General features: G+C 35.2%; 1 protein-coding gene across 3 annotated transcripts in view; it reads left to right on the forward strand.

Moving 5' to 3' along the window:
* The first annotated feature begins 2,858 nt into the window (after positions 1 to 2,858).
* The window catches only part of LOC117334978 (unconventional myosin-Ie-like), a 51,246-nt gene continuing 37,608 nt past the window's right edge, over positions 2,859 to 16,496 (forward strand). For 2 of the 3 annotated variants that reach the window (XM_033894852.1, XM_033894855.1), the window contains exons 1-4: positions 2,859 to 2,984; positions 11,795 to 11,920; positions 15,493 to 15,582; positions 15,722 to 15,816. In XM_033894852.1, the coding sequence (XP_033750743.1) occupies positions 2,976 to 2,984; positions 11,795 to 11,920; positions 15,493 to 15,582; positions 15,722 to 15,816 (320 nt within the window). In that variant the 5' untranslated portion in view covers positions 2,859 to 2,975. Of the gene's footprint in view, positions 3,051 to 11,794; positions 11,921 to 15,492; positions 15,583 to 15,721; positions 15,817 to 16,496 lie in introns of all 3 variants that reach the window. The other variant, XM_033894854.1, reaches the window with a different exon arrangement.

Consider the following 16,496-nt stretch of genomic DNA (forward strand, 5'->3'; position numbering starts at 1 on the left):
ATTTAAATATGATTTAAAATTTGGGCATAGTAAACTTTTTTTTTTTCTGAGGTCTGATCTAGCCCTCCATCCTCCCTTTGGGGCCATTCCTATAAAGGACTTCTTACAAACGGAAACCAGGGTGATGACTGATTTACATATTTGTTACTGTTAATCTTAAAATGAATTATAAAACATTAACCAAAAGAAAGGTCCGGGGTTATATATGCGCATAGAGTACAAAATTCACTATTGGAAATTTCCTCACTACATGACAGTTGGTAAGATGCAGAAATGAAACAATACTTTTAAGGAAATCGTTTGCTTTCAAACGTTAGGTGAACGTTACTATACGTATGCTTAGGAATGTTATTGAATATAATGAAACACAGCTTTCTGAACGCAGATAGACACAGAAATCTAATTTTCAAATGTACATATTTTGATATTATATATGTACCCTTTGTCTGATCTTCATTGAAATTAGTAATTTAATGTATTTTTAAATCATTAGGTTTGCACACCAACGCTGTCACGAATGTTTTGCCTTATATATTAAGGCTGCTAAATAGTTGGATTAACGTCTCCAAACGAGACTAAGTGTGGTTTTCCTGGCTTGCCTGGGTTGTCACATGAACACAGTTCCCTGGTAGTGAAAACTCTGACCTCTATCTGAGAGAGTGTCCCAGGCTCGGCTATAACCGGAGCAAGGACATTAATCCTCGTTAATCAACCCCCTATCTGAGTATAATGATAATCGTTATAATTCCAACTTTTAACTTAACTCTAGAACACATGTGTGCTATGTTATGACCACCGGTACAGTTGAAAGATTCATTTATATTAAATTCAATTCGACTTTACTGGAACTTTTATAACTTCAACTGTATTTTTATATATAAATGTATTTTACCTACACATACCGTCATGGAAACATCACCCATTATCGCAATGATCATCCCAAAACGTCGTCTTACGGTAACGCGACTTAAATACAAGGTAGATCTCAGGTTTTTGGTCTTGATTTCTTTCTTGTACAGCCCTTCCCACAGAAAAGGTATTGCTTTGCTCAATGGACTATGGTACGTATGGTTATTGAACACATATTCGGACATTATGTAAACGTGTTCCAAGCGTGCAAAATAAGGTGAAGTCAACACAAATTATCATTCTAAATGCTGTTCAAGGCTGGTCGTTTCAAGAAAACAGGACAACGTAACTTGCGGACATCGTTAAATGACGGACTTAAAAGGTTTAAAAAGGATCTGTTACCTAAACCATACGTGACATACTCGTTACCATGACCACACCGAAATGTCCTAGCTAGGCTAAGATGTGGTAGTTTACCACTACATGTAGAAACAGGCCGCTTTACAAATCCAGTGACTCCCTTAGAGCAAAGACTTTGTATATATTGTAACTCTAACGAGGTTGAAACAGAACCTCATTTCTTATGTCACTGTATCTTTTATAACCAAGAACGCCAAAAAATTTAATCGTGCAAAAACAGTGAATGCTGACTTTTTAAATTACAGTCCTGATTCTAAATTTTATTTTTTTAATGACAAACGAAGAAATACAACCGGTATTAGCTGGCACGATATTTAGTTTTTTAAAGAAGAGACGCTCAGTTTCTTTTTAATGTGTAAATAAGTTTGCATATACAAAATGTAATTATTCTTATGTTTATAATACGCCATGTATATTTTTTTTATAATAGTGTCTCATAAGTCTAATAGGCTAGACGTTTTAATTCAAATATATTTTACCTATGCATGTTTGAACAAATGCGTGACACTCTAATAAAATATATTATTATTATTATCATCTTAAATTGTCCAAACACTTAACTGTATATCATAATACGGTACTCATTCCCCCCTCATTTCATTTCTCTGCATACACATACAAAATAACTTGGCTACGCGCATGGTATTATCAACAAAATGATTAAAACTGATATCATTTTGTTATCTGTGCTGAAACACATTAGTTCGTTCATTTATTTCACCAGCAGACATTTTTTTAATTATAAACACCAGCATTTAAACTATGCCGTTTATATTTTTTTTAAAGATATTTCTTGTTTACCTTTGATAAGGTTTCCCAGAAGTTTCCAATGTGTCTAAGGGTTATTATTACTATCATCTATAACTGTATCTATATGTTGTCATAGATATATTTCTTCAGGCCTCTTTAGCATATTGTTTACTTTATTCCTCATATACTTATATTCATTTTTGTTGGACTCAGCATTATCATCATTATTAAACATTATACATTTTTCAACGGCTTCAAGGAATTTCTCAGTAAAAAACTTGCAAATTTAAATAAAACCTGACACTTTAAAAAATGATTAAGTGAAACCATTATATCGAATTGATAACAATTTATATGATATAGGTATCGTCATTTACTTCGCTGTATACTATTTATTGCCATATATAGCTATAGGTACATGGGTATTCCAATAGCAAAACTCAATTGCATAATACCAGTTATTTGAAATCTAAATGTATGTCCGTGGTGATATCACTGATTCAAATAACGAAATCACAGAGTAACAAAATAGGTATTTCACTAAATGTAATTTGGGTTATTCTTTAAATGCGTGTAGTTCGGATATAGGCCTATAGTAATTGACCAGAATTCCTTTCAATCTCAGCTTAAATGATATCGATTCTATAATATTGTTGTTGGTTTTTATAATAAAAGAAGTCTCATTTCGCAATAACCAACTTGATGAAAGTACAATCGATTTCCATTGTTTCGAAACGCACACCTGCGTGGGTAAACGGTGTGTGACGTCACACAGGTAATTGTCATTGATATGCTATATCGTTTGGCATGCGCGGAAGTGAGGTCAAACTTCCGGCTAGCCGTCAAACTACTAAACTTTTATATGCGATAAGTAATGATGTTGACAAGCGTTAGTACGGAGTTTGTTTACTGATCAAATGTTCTCCGATGTCTGAGATCCAGCTGGAATTATCAATATGAGTAAAGTATGTTATATTTATGATTGACTCGCCGATAAGTAATAATTAATTGTCTGGAAGAGCAGCAAAATGGTAAGTTCCTACATGTGTGTAAGACCTGTTGATTTCCGGGTGGCTGTTGTGCTGCACGCTCCTAGTCCTAGCTGTGTGTATTCCTGTAGCTCACGTGTGTGGTAATGTATTTAGCACGTAACAAATGTAGCTATTTCGTACTATGTGTTGTGACATTTTGTAGAAAACTTATATTATATACTAGAAGAACTGGAGTAGTGCTGTATCATATAGTGCCTGATTAAGTTTACTAGGCCTATACATGTACGGCGGACTTTTGAGTCAAAATTATCAAATGCTCTTCTGTTACAACAGTAGCTATTTACATATATATGTGCATGTCGGGCCATAATAACAGGCATGATCGTTTGTTTGCTGACATATCTTACCAACATAATTGATATATTTTCATCTTGTACATTAAGCAGACAGTGTTAGGTTGTAACCAGATATCCACAACCCAGTGTTGCTAAATGCCTTCTTTGTACAGAACCGGTAGCTAATGCTATCAAATTTCATTATATTTTTCACTTCTGGTGTAGATTTTGTGGAAGTTCATCGATGATCATGTCTGATCTATCACCCATGAAATAACTGAGTATTTCAAAAATGTTTCAAATAGTATTTGAATTTTATTTCTTCGGTTATAAATTTTGCACTAATGTCCACCCAAGCAGGAATGAAAAAGGGACAATGTTAACAAATATTTTCTAGTTTATTTTTGTATCCAAATCCTCCTGTTGTATCATCATGTGAAAATGATGCATTTGAGGAAACTGATTTAAATAATAATAATTAAAAAAAATGTCAAAATCATCAACATCAGATTACTGCCCGATTACACTGAAAATTGTAAGAGTTATAACTGTATCATCATATTAGGCCATTGGCAAGGTTTGAAATAAACCCTGGTATGGGGACCAGTGATTAGCACATTAATACCAAATTATCTCCCCTTAAGAATTATTTTTCAACTTTTGTCCCAAGGAATAATATGTTCTGCCTGCATAGTCTGTATTCCAAATCTGTTGTGAAACTCTTACACTAAGCCAACATCCCCCTTCGGGGATATATAAATACAATGCATTCACCATTGTCCATTATTGTCTTTTATGGGAGTACATTACTAAGTCTGGAATCAGCTCAAAAGTCCGATGAATTTAATTATAAGCTCCAGATATCTGCTGCATTTTATGATTGTTCCAGTTGACCCTTGACATTGCATTGACATTTAGCTATTTCAGAATCGGAAGTCAAATCACAATTTACCAGAAATCTGAATGGTCCTATATGTTCCTTCAAACCCAAGACTCCACTTTGTTCGTGATATTCATCAGTAGTCTTGTTGAAACTTCGAAAATAGCTAGAGTGGTCTCATGGTCACCTAGCTACCTTCATGGTAAATGCTATTAATTTCATCCAGTATCTGTATAGAGTGCAGCAGAAAACAGAATAAAAACAGTATGTAAATTTTCAAATTATTTCAGAACAATCAGGATTTATTAAACTTATTCCTATTTTTGAGATATTTATCTTAACATAGTACATATACTTTAACAACATGACAGATATATTTGATGTATAGATGTATTTCCTAGAAATATAGATTCATTACTTCCATCTCAGGATCATGCTGAAGTATACATACTGTTAGAAGTCTAATATATCTACGAGGGTGTATATAGGTCCGTGCCACATACTGGTACCAGATAGCTGACGGATAAATGAATAGCTTTGATTTCCTTTTTTATTAGGATTTGTTAATGACATCACTGGTAGAGTGGTCACATTACACATAATATTGTACAATGCATATTGTACTATACAACATGTATTATCTATTTATAGCTATTGGTATAACCACTGGCATGGGTCCACTACTTTTGAAACTGAAGGAGTAGTGATGTAGGGTTTTAAAATAACTTGACATTTAGCAATTTTAGTATCAAGATCATAATCTGAAAGCTTAAGGAAAAAAATTTATGTCAAATTGACATCCTGTTTATAACACACAAATCAAAACTAATTCTGGGGAGTCAAAAACGTACTCTCACCATTAGTAGCTACTTGTACTCGTCATAAACTTTTTATGAGCCAAAGCCCTGGCGGAAGGATGGAAGGTTGGGTTTGGGGGGTGTGGGGTGGGGGTGGGTTGGGTGTGTGTGTGTGGGTGGGGGGGGGGGGGCTGCAGGTGGGTTTCCTCTTAGTCCTTCTGTCTGTCTCTCAGAATGTATACTGTATAGCTCTGAAAAACATTAGCAAAAAAAAAGTTTGAAGATAAGATGACCTTGATCATGAACTTCCCTTTCTGTGTGAGATGTTTTTTGGGGTCTGTTGGTTGCTGTAGAACCACTGCATGTATGGATCCTTTATTGATTGAGAGATTTTAAATATATAGTAGAAGGTAACATTCACAATAGCATGAAGACTGGTTTCTTCAATTTATTAGGTATCTGTACTGGTTTTGCCCTTTGTCAGGATTCTTCAGAACAACATATTCATGTTCTTAAACCCCTTATGTACTAAAAATTAGTTAAATTTAGTTTTACATGTACCCATATTTCTTGTGTAGCAATGTTGTAAGATAACTGTTAGAAATTAAGTACATATACACATTTCAGAAACAAAATTGAAAAAAATGTAATATTTCTCAAATCTCTTTTGATGTCTGTTTATTTGAAGTTTATTTGTTCCCATGATATATGGGCCTGGATTGTGCTCCAGGTATATACTGTACCTGTAACATACTATCGCTTGCACCTCTACTATTTTACATGTGAGTCGGACTGACACTCAGGGCAGTTTAAGGTTTAGTTTGTACAAGGTAAAATTTTGTATGGTGTATGGAGAGAGAGTCTTATATATATATATGGGATATATTTTTATTTGATAGTTTGGCAAAGCACTAGCTAGCATCTAATAGATATATTTAAAGATTGAAATCATTACCAAATTTAGATACATAGACATGAAGTAAAATGCAGAGCTGATAGACTTTGTCCGTTATCCAATCCTACTGTCATCAGCTGGAAAATTGAAAAAAATAATATAAGTGAAAACAGATTAGAGCGTTTTGACATTTTGAGGAATTATCCCTGAAACTGAACTTAGGAAGGAGGAGAGCCTAGCTGCAATGTTATGTTTTTGATGTCAGCGCGTACAAAATGGTGGTTTATGTTGCCGATACAGTTAGTATGGCCAGGTAAAGTACAGTATGTATATATACACCTGGTATAAACTACATGTAGTTTGTATCATATAAGGCCTATAGTTTTCTTGCAGCCTGTGTCTGCATAAATTAGGAAAATTTTAGTTTTTATAGAGTTGAAAAAAGTCTAATTACGTTATAATTTGTCTGATTTTAATTGGATTGAGTTGAAAAGCAGAAAAATTTAAATTCCAATTAATATTTGAGATAAAGTTTATAAGGGGAACATTTTAATTAGTATTCTAAAGAAAGTTCATAAGGGGAACATTTTAATTAATATTCTAAAGAAGGTTGAAAATGAGAAAATTTTAATCATTATCCTTAGAAAGTTTAAAGGGTGGAGAGGGTGGGGTGGGCAGTAAATACAAACCATTTGACAGTTTGCGACCTGGGAAGTCTTGTGTAAACAGAAATCCTTCAGCAACTATACGATCTTGTAGTTCTCTTTCTCTATCAAGTTTAATTTGATGGGGTCATGATCATATGCTTGCCGAGTGGTTAAGGTGTCCTGATACAATGTACTTTGGTTTGGTTTGTTTTTGTTTAACGACCTATTAACAGCTAGGGTCATTTGAGGACGTGCCAGGTTTTGGAGGTAGAGGAAAGCCGGAGTACCTGGAGAAAAACCACCGGCCTACGGTCAGTACCTGGCAACTGCCCCACGTAGGTTTCAAACTCGCAACCCAGAGGTGGAGGGCTATAGTGTTAAAGTGTCGGGACACCTTAACCACTCGGCCACCACGGCCCCTCCTGACACTTTATCACTAGCCCTCCACCTCTGGATTGCAAGTTTGAAACCCATATGGGTTTTTCTCTGGGTACTTCGTCTTCCCTTCACCTGCGAATCCTAGCATGTCCTTAGTTGACCCTGGCGGTTAATAGGACGTTAAACAAAATAAACCAAACTAACAGTTTTGGATTTTATCAGAGTATTTGGTATATCACTATTTTTTGGAAAGTACTAGAGGATCAGGAATCTTTCTGAATTTTTGTATACTCTAGCTAGGTATATATAGGTTCCCCATGATATTCTGTGAATTTGTAATTTTAAAACTGACCAGAAGAACAAGATGGCAGAAAAGGTGGCCATTATTAATGCTTTCTAGATGTTGTAAATGTTGTATTTCTCTGAAAGTACTGTATTAGTCTTATCAAATTTCTGACAATTTTTCTTTGACTGGAGATGTGCTTATACAGTACATGTATTTGATTTTGAGTAGCTGGAGAAACTAAATATGATTTTCATTGTTTTTCGTAAATTACTAGAGAGACCCTTTTCTATATATCTAGATGTAGAAATTCTGTATATGAAATAAATATTGTGTATGTATTATTTTTAATTAATTGAGATTTGGAATTTAAACTTTTGAGTTTTGAATTCTTAACTTTCATTTGTGTTTCTGTTGGTTTCGATAAATTCTCTGTTAAAAAAAAAGAAAAACCAATTTACCAATCTAGAATTAAAATCTCTGAATTGAGCAAACACAAATTTTATATATATATCGGCCAAGGTCTCATGATCTAATATTGCTGGTAATGGATTTGGTGAACGTACTAGTGTACACCAGAAATAGTTTGATATATAATACATATACATCCGTAAAATTATAAGTATATATATCTTAATACATCCGTTGAAGTAAACAAGTGTCCTGTAAACATTTGAAAAAGAAGTGGAACAACTCTTGAAGCCAGGTTTTCAAACATTGTATTATAATTTCTCCTTCTACAGCTGGTTGCCGACATGTTTCGGCTTACAGGGCCCTGCATATACCACTATAGGTATATTCCCAACGTTAATAGCTCCTTTAAATTTCAAGCCTATATACATGTAGTAGATGTGAATGTACAATTATGGTGCAATTGGTTCTTTAACAATCTCTGATCTCCAACTTGAGATAACTTTTCTGTATGATTATAGGAAGCAGACAGACAGATATATATATATACATTGTATATATATGGGTTACTTTTATTATTTGGACTGATAACAAAAACCTATCTACATTCCTTGGCTATATATGGTACCCAAAGTTATGTACGGGATATATACACTATGTCTTATAACTTCCTGATACTGTCATCCAGATAGACAAAACACCTGTATGATAGTGATGAAACGTACATCAGACTAATAGGTATAAACAAACCACTACAGTACAGACAATCAGGTGGTACAGGGCATGATGGAGGAAGATGAAAGTGATGATAAACACCACCAGTTGCTATTTGTTGACACATACAGTAAAACTCGGATAAGTCGAAGTCGACGGGACCGAGCAAACACTACAGTACAGACAATCAGGTGGTACAGGGCATGATGGAGGAAGATGAAAGTGATGATAAACACCACCAGTTGCTATTTGTTGACACATATATATATAACAGATTAAAATCAAAAATGTTTGAGAAGGAAATATTTTTTTTTTTAAATATTCCAAGAGATGTTGTTTCCTGACGTACACTACTCAGCCAGATACCAGGACCAATCTAGATTTGTTTACACATAAATATGTACCAGTACAATGTGTAAAATATTGAATTTAAGCTGTTGTAGGTAATTGTCTAACCTGTTAAAATTATATATAATTTAAGCTTTAAATTTAGGAGCAATGAAAAATAACCTGCCCATTTTGGACCTCAAACTAGTGACCTCTCGCTGTCTGAGCAGACATCCTACCACAACCTTTTTAAGGCTGAAGGGAAATTCCTGGTAGCCTGAAGTTGTAAGGCTACCTATAGCTATATACCCTCCAGTCTACTCCCTCTTTCACAAAGTGTTCAATCCCAAAGACAACCACAACCCAGGTTCTTTAGATCCTAAGGAAGCCTTTCGATCTTGTATAGCTTACACTTGGAGTGGTCAGTGGCAGCAAATCTAGTATGAATGGGTAATGAAAAATACTTGGTCCGCACTTGGTTTCCAATTATGTACCTAACACTTTCCGAGCTGACATCCCACCAGTAGTTTCATGGTCGGAAACCCTCAAGACTCTGCACGGTCGGAGGGAAACTCCCTCTAGCCTGAGCTGGTAATTATAAGGTGGCCTTACACTCGCCACTTTTACAATCTTTTATTTGTGTTTCTGAATTCTGAAATTGTCCACACATATACAGGTGCAAATGAAACTCATTAAGTCAAGATGATTTTTAACTTTGATTTAGTCATTGAAAATGTAAAAGTCACTCAGAAGATAAAGATATGAAGTGATTAACGAACTGTATTGGCTGTTCATCCCTTCAAACTGTCGGATAAATCTATAATGACGTTACTTATGTATGTATAGATGAAATATAGGTACTTGATATTCAACATTACTTTGTAAGCTGACATTAATTAATCTTATAAAACAAAGCAGTAGTAACACATTGTTTGGAAGGAAGTTACAGTTGATAACATTAAACACTAGAATGAAAAAAACCCATTTAACAATAGGGTGAAAAAAATTGAACAATAGGATGAAAAACATTAAACAATATGATAAAAAAACATTTAACAATTGGATGAAAAACAATTAAACAATAGAATGAAAAAAAAATAAACAGTAGGATAAAAACATTAAACGATAGGTTGAAAAAAAAAGAACGATAGGATGAAAACTTTAAATGATAGGATGAAAAATAATTAACAATAGGATAAAAACATTTAACAATAGGAGGGGAAAAAAGTAGTATTAAATTGAGTTACAGGTGCGAGCTGTAGCACCGGAATTATCAAAGCCTATATTATATCGACTTGACAATACATAACTATATATACCGGTACTCAAGGTTTTCAGTCACTATATGGTTTATGTGATAAATATCTGTTTTATTCAATAAGGTAATGTCTTTGAAGTATATATGCATGTAAATCAATAAAACAATTCACTGAACATATTGTCTGCCTGGTGGTATATACTACTATAGTAGGACAATCTACTTCAAAATCAAAGTTCCTTGATATTTGTTACATTGATATTGTGTACATCTACAACCATATACTATATCACATTAAGCATTTTAAAACTGCCTAAAGTGGATTAACAAGTGATATTTATCAGCTACATGATTGTATGACTAAAACTTCAAGTTTGAAACATTTTCCTTATTAGTTAACAACTTAGCACTTCTTTCAATTTATTACTTCCTTGAAAACTTGTAAATTTTCTTATATCAACCTGTTGGTACGTACAAACAAATATCTCAATGGTTTGTGATGTACAGTCAAAATCTTTTAATTATACTGGCCCATGGTGGTTCAGTCAAATTTTCTCTCACTGACCAGTGGCCATACTCATGGTGGTACATGTACAGTCAAATCTTCCCTTACTGACCAGTGGTCATACTCATGGTGGTACAGTCAAATCTTCCCTTACTGACCAGTGGTCATACTCATGGTGGTACAGTCAAATCTTCCCTTACTGACCAGTGGTGGTTTTCGTGACAGTATATAGTCGAATGGTGGGATTTGTTCCTGTTTTGTGTTAAATGTTACTTGCAATTGGTAGTTTACAATTGTGTGTAAATGCCATATATCACACATATGTTTGCCATGCTGCTTCTGTAACATATACATTTTTCTGATTAGAATGATCATAATGAAATCATGCATGCATTTGTGTTTATATAAAGCACCAAAATTTACTATTGGTATATATACTATATACGTCATATATTCTTTAAGGTGAGTACATGCATTAAATGTGTAGTGATTTGTGTTTACTAACCATTTATATTGTTTAATTAGTACATTTATATCTATATGTTTTGTCTATATAGAGAGCAATCTATTTTTGTCTGTGTTAATACTGAAAAATATTTGCCATAATTGGCTCTGATGATGCTTTAAAAATATGGTACATGGAATGATTATGTTACAACAAAAGACTTCAGATATTCATTAAAAAAAAGTTATGACCAAAGTTATGACCAGAAGAACAAAGTGATTTAAATATTTAGTAGCTACAGCAGTACTACTTATCAAACTGGACCAGGTAGGTCTTTAAAGAGTGTATTTAGGAAAATTGGCAGTTATATTATTTATATATAAGCTAGAGGTAGTGAAGAAAAGGAGGAAAAAATCTTGCAGGTGTGATGCTTTGATCACTGATTAATCATGGCAAATATTGTACACAACTGTAGTCTTTTCTAAAATGTAATTAGTTGTAGATAATAGCTATTAACATATATTGCACTGTGATTAGTTCTCTTTTCATAATATATGATAGTTATTTAAAAGAGGAATTTACATTTATTTTGAATGATCAATTGATGACTTGAATATAAAGAATATTTCTAAAAAGTTGAAGAAAAAAACAAAGAATGATTCAATGTTGTCTTGATAATTTTGATAGTTAAATATATTAATAAATATAGCAACATGTAATTGAATTTAACTAAAATTCAATATTTGATGTCTGAAATGGTGATAATACATCGATAACATAATACTTAGTAAAGATATTTACAGTTTATGACAAAAGTATTGCCCCCTGAGTACTGATGACCAGAGTTGTCCCCCTTGCTGATATAGTTGTCTCCCCCTGTTGACCTATTTTTCCTTTCTATCTTTCAGCCGTACCATTGGCAGAGCCACAATGTCAAGACCAGTGGGGTCGACGACATGGTGCTCCTCCAGAAGATCTCGGAGGCAGCCATTCTCGACAACATCAAAAAACGTTATATGGACGATTGTATCTATGTATCCTTTCACAGTGTACTTGTAGAACTTTCCTGAATTTGAAAATAGTGTCAGGTATAAATGATGGTTTAAAATGGTAGGATACTGGGCAGCTGGTGATCCATTGCTGTTGATCGAAGGATTGCTAGTTTGATTCCCAGCACAGACACAGTTGTGTCATTGAACAAGATACATTACTCTGTTGTGTTCCAGTTGACTCATCTGTAATTGAGAATGTGATAGGGCTCTACAAGAAATATCATTTGTAAGCTGTTAGTGCTGAATGGCTGTATGCTCTCCAGAGAGCTGAGAAAGGTGATGGTTTGTAGCTAAAGGTCCAATCACACCTGATAATAATTTGGAATAATTACTCCTATTTTCTTAGGAATACAAATTCTTTTAAAATCCAATCCATCATGTAGAATGGTCGGCTCATGTTCCTGTGACTGTCAGCACCAAATTGTGCTTGATTGTATGTCCCTTCAATATTCTACAGACACATGCTGTGTTGTTATACTGATTTAGTCAAACTTTAGAGAAACCACAGGAACCTCTGTTGTAGACTCCATGACAACCCCTGTTGTAGACTCCATGACAAGCCCTGTTGTAGACACCATGACAACTCCTGTTGTACACACCATGACAAGCCCTGTTGTACATGTAGACACCATGACAAGCCCTGTTGTAGACACCATGACAAGCCCTGTTGTAGACACCATGACAACCTCTGTTGTAGACTCCATGACAAGCCCTGTTGTAGACACCATGACAACCCCTGTTGTAGACACCATGACAACCCCTGTTGTAGACTCCATGACAAGCCCTGTTGTAGACACCATGACACCCCTGTTGTAGACACCATGACAAGCCCTGTTGTAGACACCATGACACCCCTGTTGTAGACACCATGACACCCCTGTTGTAGACACCATGACACCCCTGTTGTACATGTAGACACCATGACACCCCTGTTGTACATGTAGACACCATGACACCCCTGTTGTAGACACCATGACACCCCTGTTGTAGACACCATGACAAGCCCTGTTGTAGACACCATGACACCCCTGTTGTACACACCATGACAAGCCCTGTTGTAGACACCATGACAAGCCCTGTTGTAGACACCATGACAAGCCCTGTTGTACATGTAGACACCATGACAACTCCTGTTGTAGACACCATGACAAGCCCTGTTGTAGACACCATGACAAGCCCTGTTGTAGACACCATGACAGCCCCTGTTGTAGACACCATGACAAGCCCTGTTGTAGACACCATGACAAGCCCTGTTGTAGACACCATGACAAGCCCTGTTGTAGACACCATGACACCCCTGTTGTAGACACCATGACAACTCCTGTTGTAGACACCATGACAACCCCTGTTATAGACACCATGACAACCCCTGTTGTAGACACCATGACAACCCCTGTTGTAGACACCATGACAACCCCTGTTGTAGACACCATGACAAGCCCTGTTGTAGACACCATGACAACTCCTGTTGTACACACCATGACAACTCCTGTTGTAAATACCATGACAACTCCTGTTATAGACACCATGACAACTCCTGTTGTAGACACCATGACAACCTCTGTTGTAGACACAATGTCAACCCCTGTTGTAGACACCATGACAACCCCTGTTATAGACACCATGACAACCCCTGTTGTAGACACCATGACAACTTCTGTTGTAGACACCATGACAACTCCTGTTGTAGACACCATGACAACCCCTGTTGTAGACGCCGTGACAACCCCTGGTGTAAACACCATGACAACCCCTGTTGTAGACACCATGACCACCCCTGTTGTAGACACCATGACAACCCCTGTTATAGACACCATGACAACACCTTTTGAAGACACCATGACAACCTCTGTTGCTAAAGAAAATTCATGATGTAGACATTTTGATAAATTTATACCTAAAAACAATATATTCTAAACTGCTTGGGTCAATGGACTAACTTTTAAATCATGAACAATAAATATTAGTTACTGATAATTTATGTTTTAAATTTAGGGTCAAAATGAAGTGTCTTTTTAAATAGTGGTTGGCAATTAAGTATATACGTTGTTAAATTTTTTTAAACCCCTGAATGTGATGATGTCAGCTGTGAGTAAACTACCTGTATTGATTTTAAGAAATTCGTTTGATATCCTGAGGTGCTCTGATGTGTTTTTCTCAAATCTGAGTGGATGATTGACTCCTGTTAAAACATTTAAAGGCATTGTTTAATGGAGTTTTATATGCTGGGTTTTATACTGATCATAAGTAAATACTGTAAGAACTTGCATGTTACAGTTGCAATGTAATGCCCAATTACAGTACATATTGTGTAATATCTTCAATTTACAAAACTCATATCATAAAGTACAAATCTATCTACATACTGAGTCCATAAATAAATAAAATGTTTTTTGTCGAAAAACTATCTACATACTGAGTCCATAAATAAATAAAATGTTTCTTGTCGATTTGTTTTGGCAAAAATTGTGTATTCACAATGATAAAAAATAATCTTGAATGCATGTACAGATGGATTGTGTTACAGGTTTAGTATGTAGTGTATATATATGGGAAGCTAGTCACCACCGGACGGATGCACGGCGAGTCAGCATTACTCATTGTCCCATCTATAATATTGCCCTATTATAGATGGTTGACAACAGCAATTGTATATATATCGTGTACATATCCCGTGTATTTGGTGTGAACTTTACGGACGTGTGATATTTAGTGCTTATACATTTAGATAGATGTTACATCTGTCTAATGCTATACAGTACAAATGTTATTCTGATGCAGTAATAGTAATAAGTCATATGCTTACACTTGACTTGAATAATTATGTTATTACAGTAGAAACAGGCTGATAGTGAAGCAAATTAAATTTTTACACACTTAGCAATTATTGCTCTGCTACCTCAACACACCATGGATGACCTCATGGTAACACCAGGGCTTTTTCACAGGGTTGGGATGGGGCTGTTTTGTCTATTTTGGGAAGGAAATTGGTGAATAAGGAAAGATTCTTAGATTTTTCCCGGGTGTAAACTGCAAATTTTTTCTGAAATATGAAATAATTTCAGTTGGGAATGGGTCCAATTAATGCTACAACACCCCCCCCCCCCCCCCCACCCCCTCCCCCAAGCGAAAGCCCGTTAGAATGCCCTGATCACAAGTCACCTCATCAACCAACGGCTTGTGTTAGTGGTAGTGGTTGAAGTGGTGTTTCTCAATGAAACTGATGACTTATTTGAAGTTCCAGCATGATTTGTAAACAAGAAATTTTAGATAATTATGTGGTAATGATAAAAAGAAAAGGTGATTTGATTGGCATTATTTTGTCATTCCAAAGAATCACACTTAAACATACCCAAGCAGCAAAGTTACACTTTCCGTTTAAATTCTTCAAATCTAAAATAAAAACTAGTTTCATATACACTCGGCCATACTTTGTTTTTCAAAAGGTTTTTAGTTGGTGATAATTTCATTGAATACCCAGAAGACGTACTGAATAAACATTGATCCGTTTGGCCTGTGCTATCATTGTAATAAATTTCCTTGACCATGGTCAGACTTACATTGGTCCAGTGCTGGTGTCGGTCAACCCCTTCAAACAGCTCAATATCTTTACTGATCGAGAGGTGGAGCAGTACCAAGGAGCGGTAAGTTTTATTTCCTCTGTATTCTCTTTTGTGTCTACTATTCATGTAAATCTTTGTAGAAACATGGTGATGCTGTTTGTAACATTACATACATGATGCTCAATGATTTTTGAAGTATGAAGTTTTCTTGGTTTTACAGGCCCAGTATGAAAATCCACCACATGTGTATGCCCTGGCCGACAATATGTACAGGAACATGTTGATAGATATGGAGAACCAATGTGTCATCATCAGGTCTGTTTATTTATATATCAGTTCAAGGTCGCAAATTACAAGTCAAGGTCAGACATTACAGGTCAAAGGTTATAAAGTATAAGTCAAGATCAATATACATTATTTCATGTACACTACAGGTCAAGGTCATAAATAACAAGTCAAGGTCAGTATAAAAACTATGGATCAAGGTTGTAAAGTACAAGTCAAGGACAGACACTAAAATCATAAAGTACAGGTCTATGTCATTTACTGAAGGACAATGTTATAAATTACAAGTCAAGGTCAAACACTCATATCAAAGCCAAAGGACAAATCAAGGTTAGATAGACATTACAGTATTAATTACAAGTCAAGGTCAGACCCTACAGCTCAAGGCCAAATATTATGTTAAGGTCAGACACTACAACTCGGGTCATAAATTACAAGTCAAAGTTAAATTGTACATATATGTATTGAACAGGTCAAGGTTAGACAAAGCATGTGAAGGTCAGACAGGTACCAATTATGGCTGAGTTGTATATTGTTAGATACAGGTGATACATATACAGGCCACTTGTGTACAGGCTATAACTGTGACACTTCTTTCTGCTGTATATGTTCTATAGGTTATTATTAAATAGTTAGGAAGAAATCGTATATTTCTGTTCTGATGTAGAATTAAACATGTTTAAGTTCCACGGAGCAAAAGAAGCACTTGC

This window comes from Pecten maximus, chromosome 9 (assembly GCF_902652985.1).
Source record: "Pecten maximus chromosome 9, xPecMax1.1, whole genome shotgun sequence".
NCBI classification, from domain to species: Eukaryota; Metazoa; Mollusca; class Bivalvia; order Pectinida; family Pectinidae; genus Pecten; species Pecten maximus.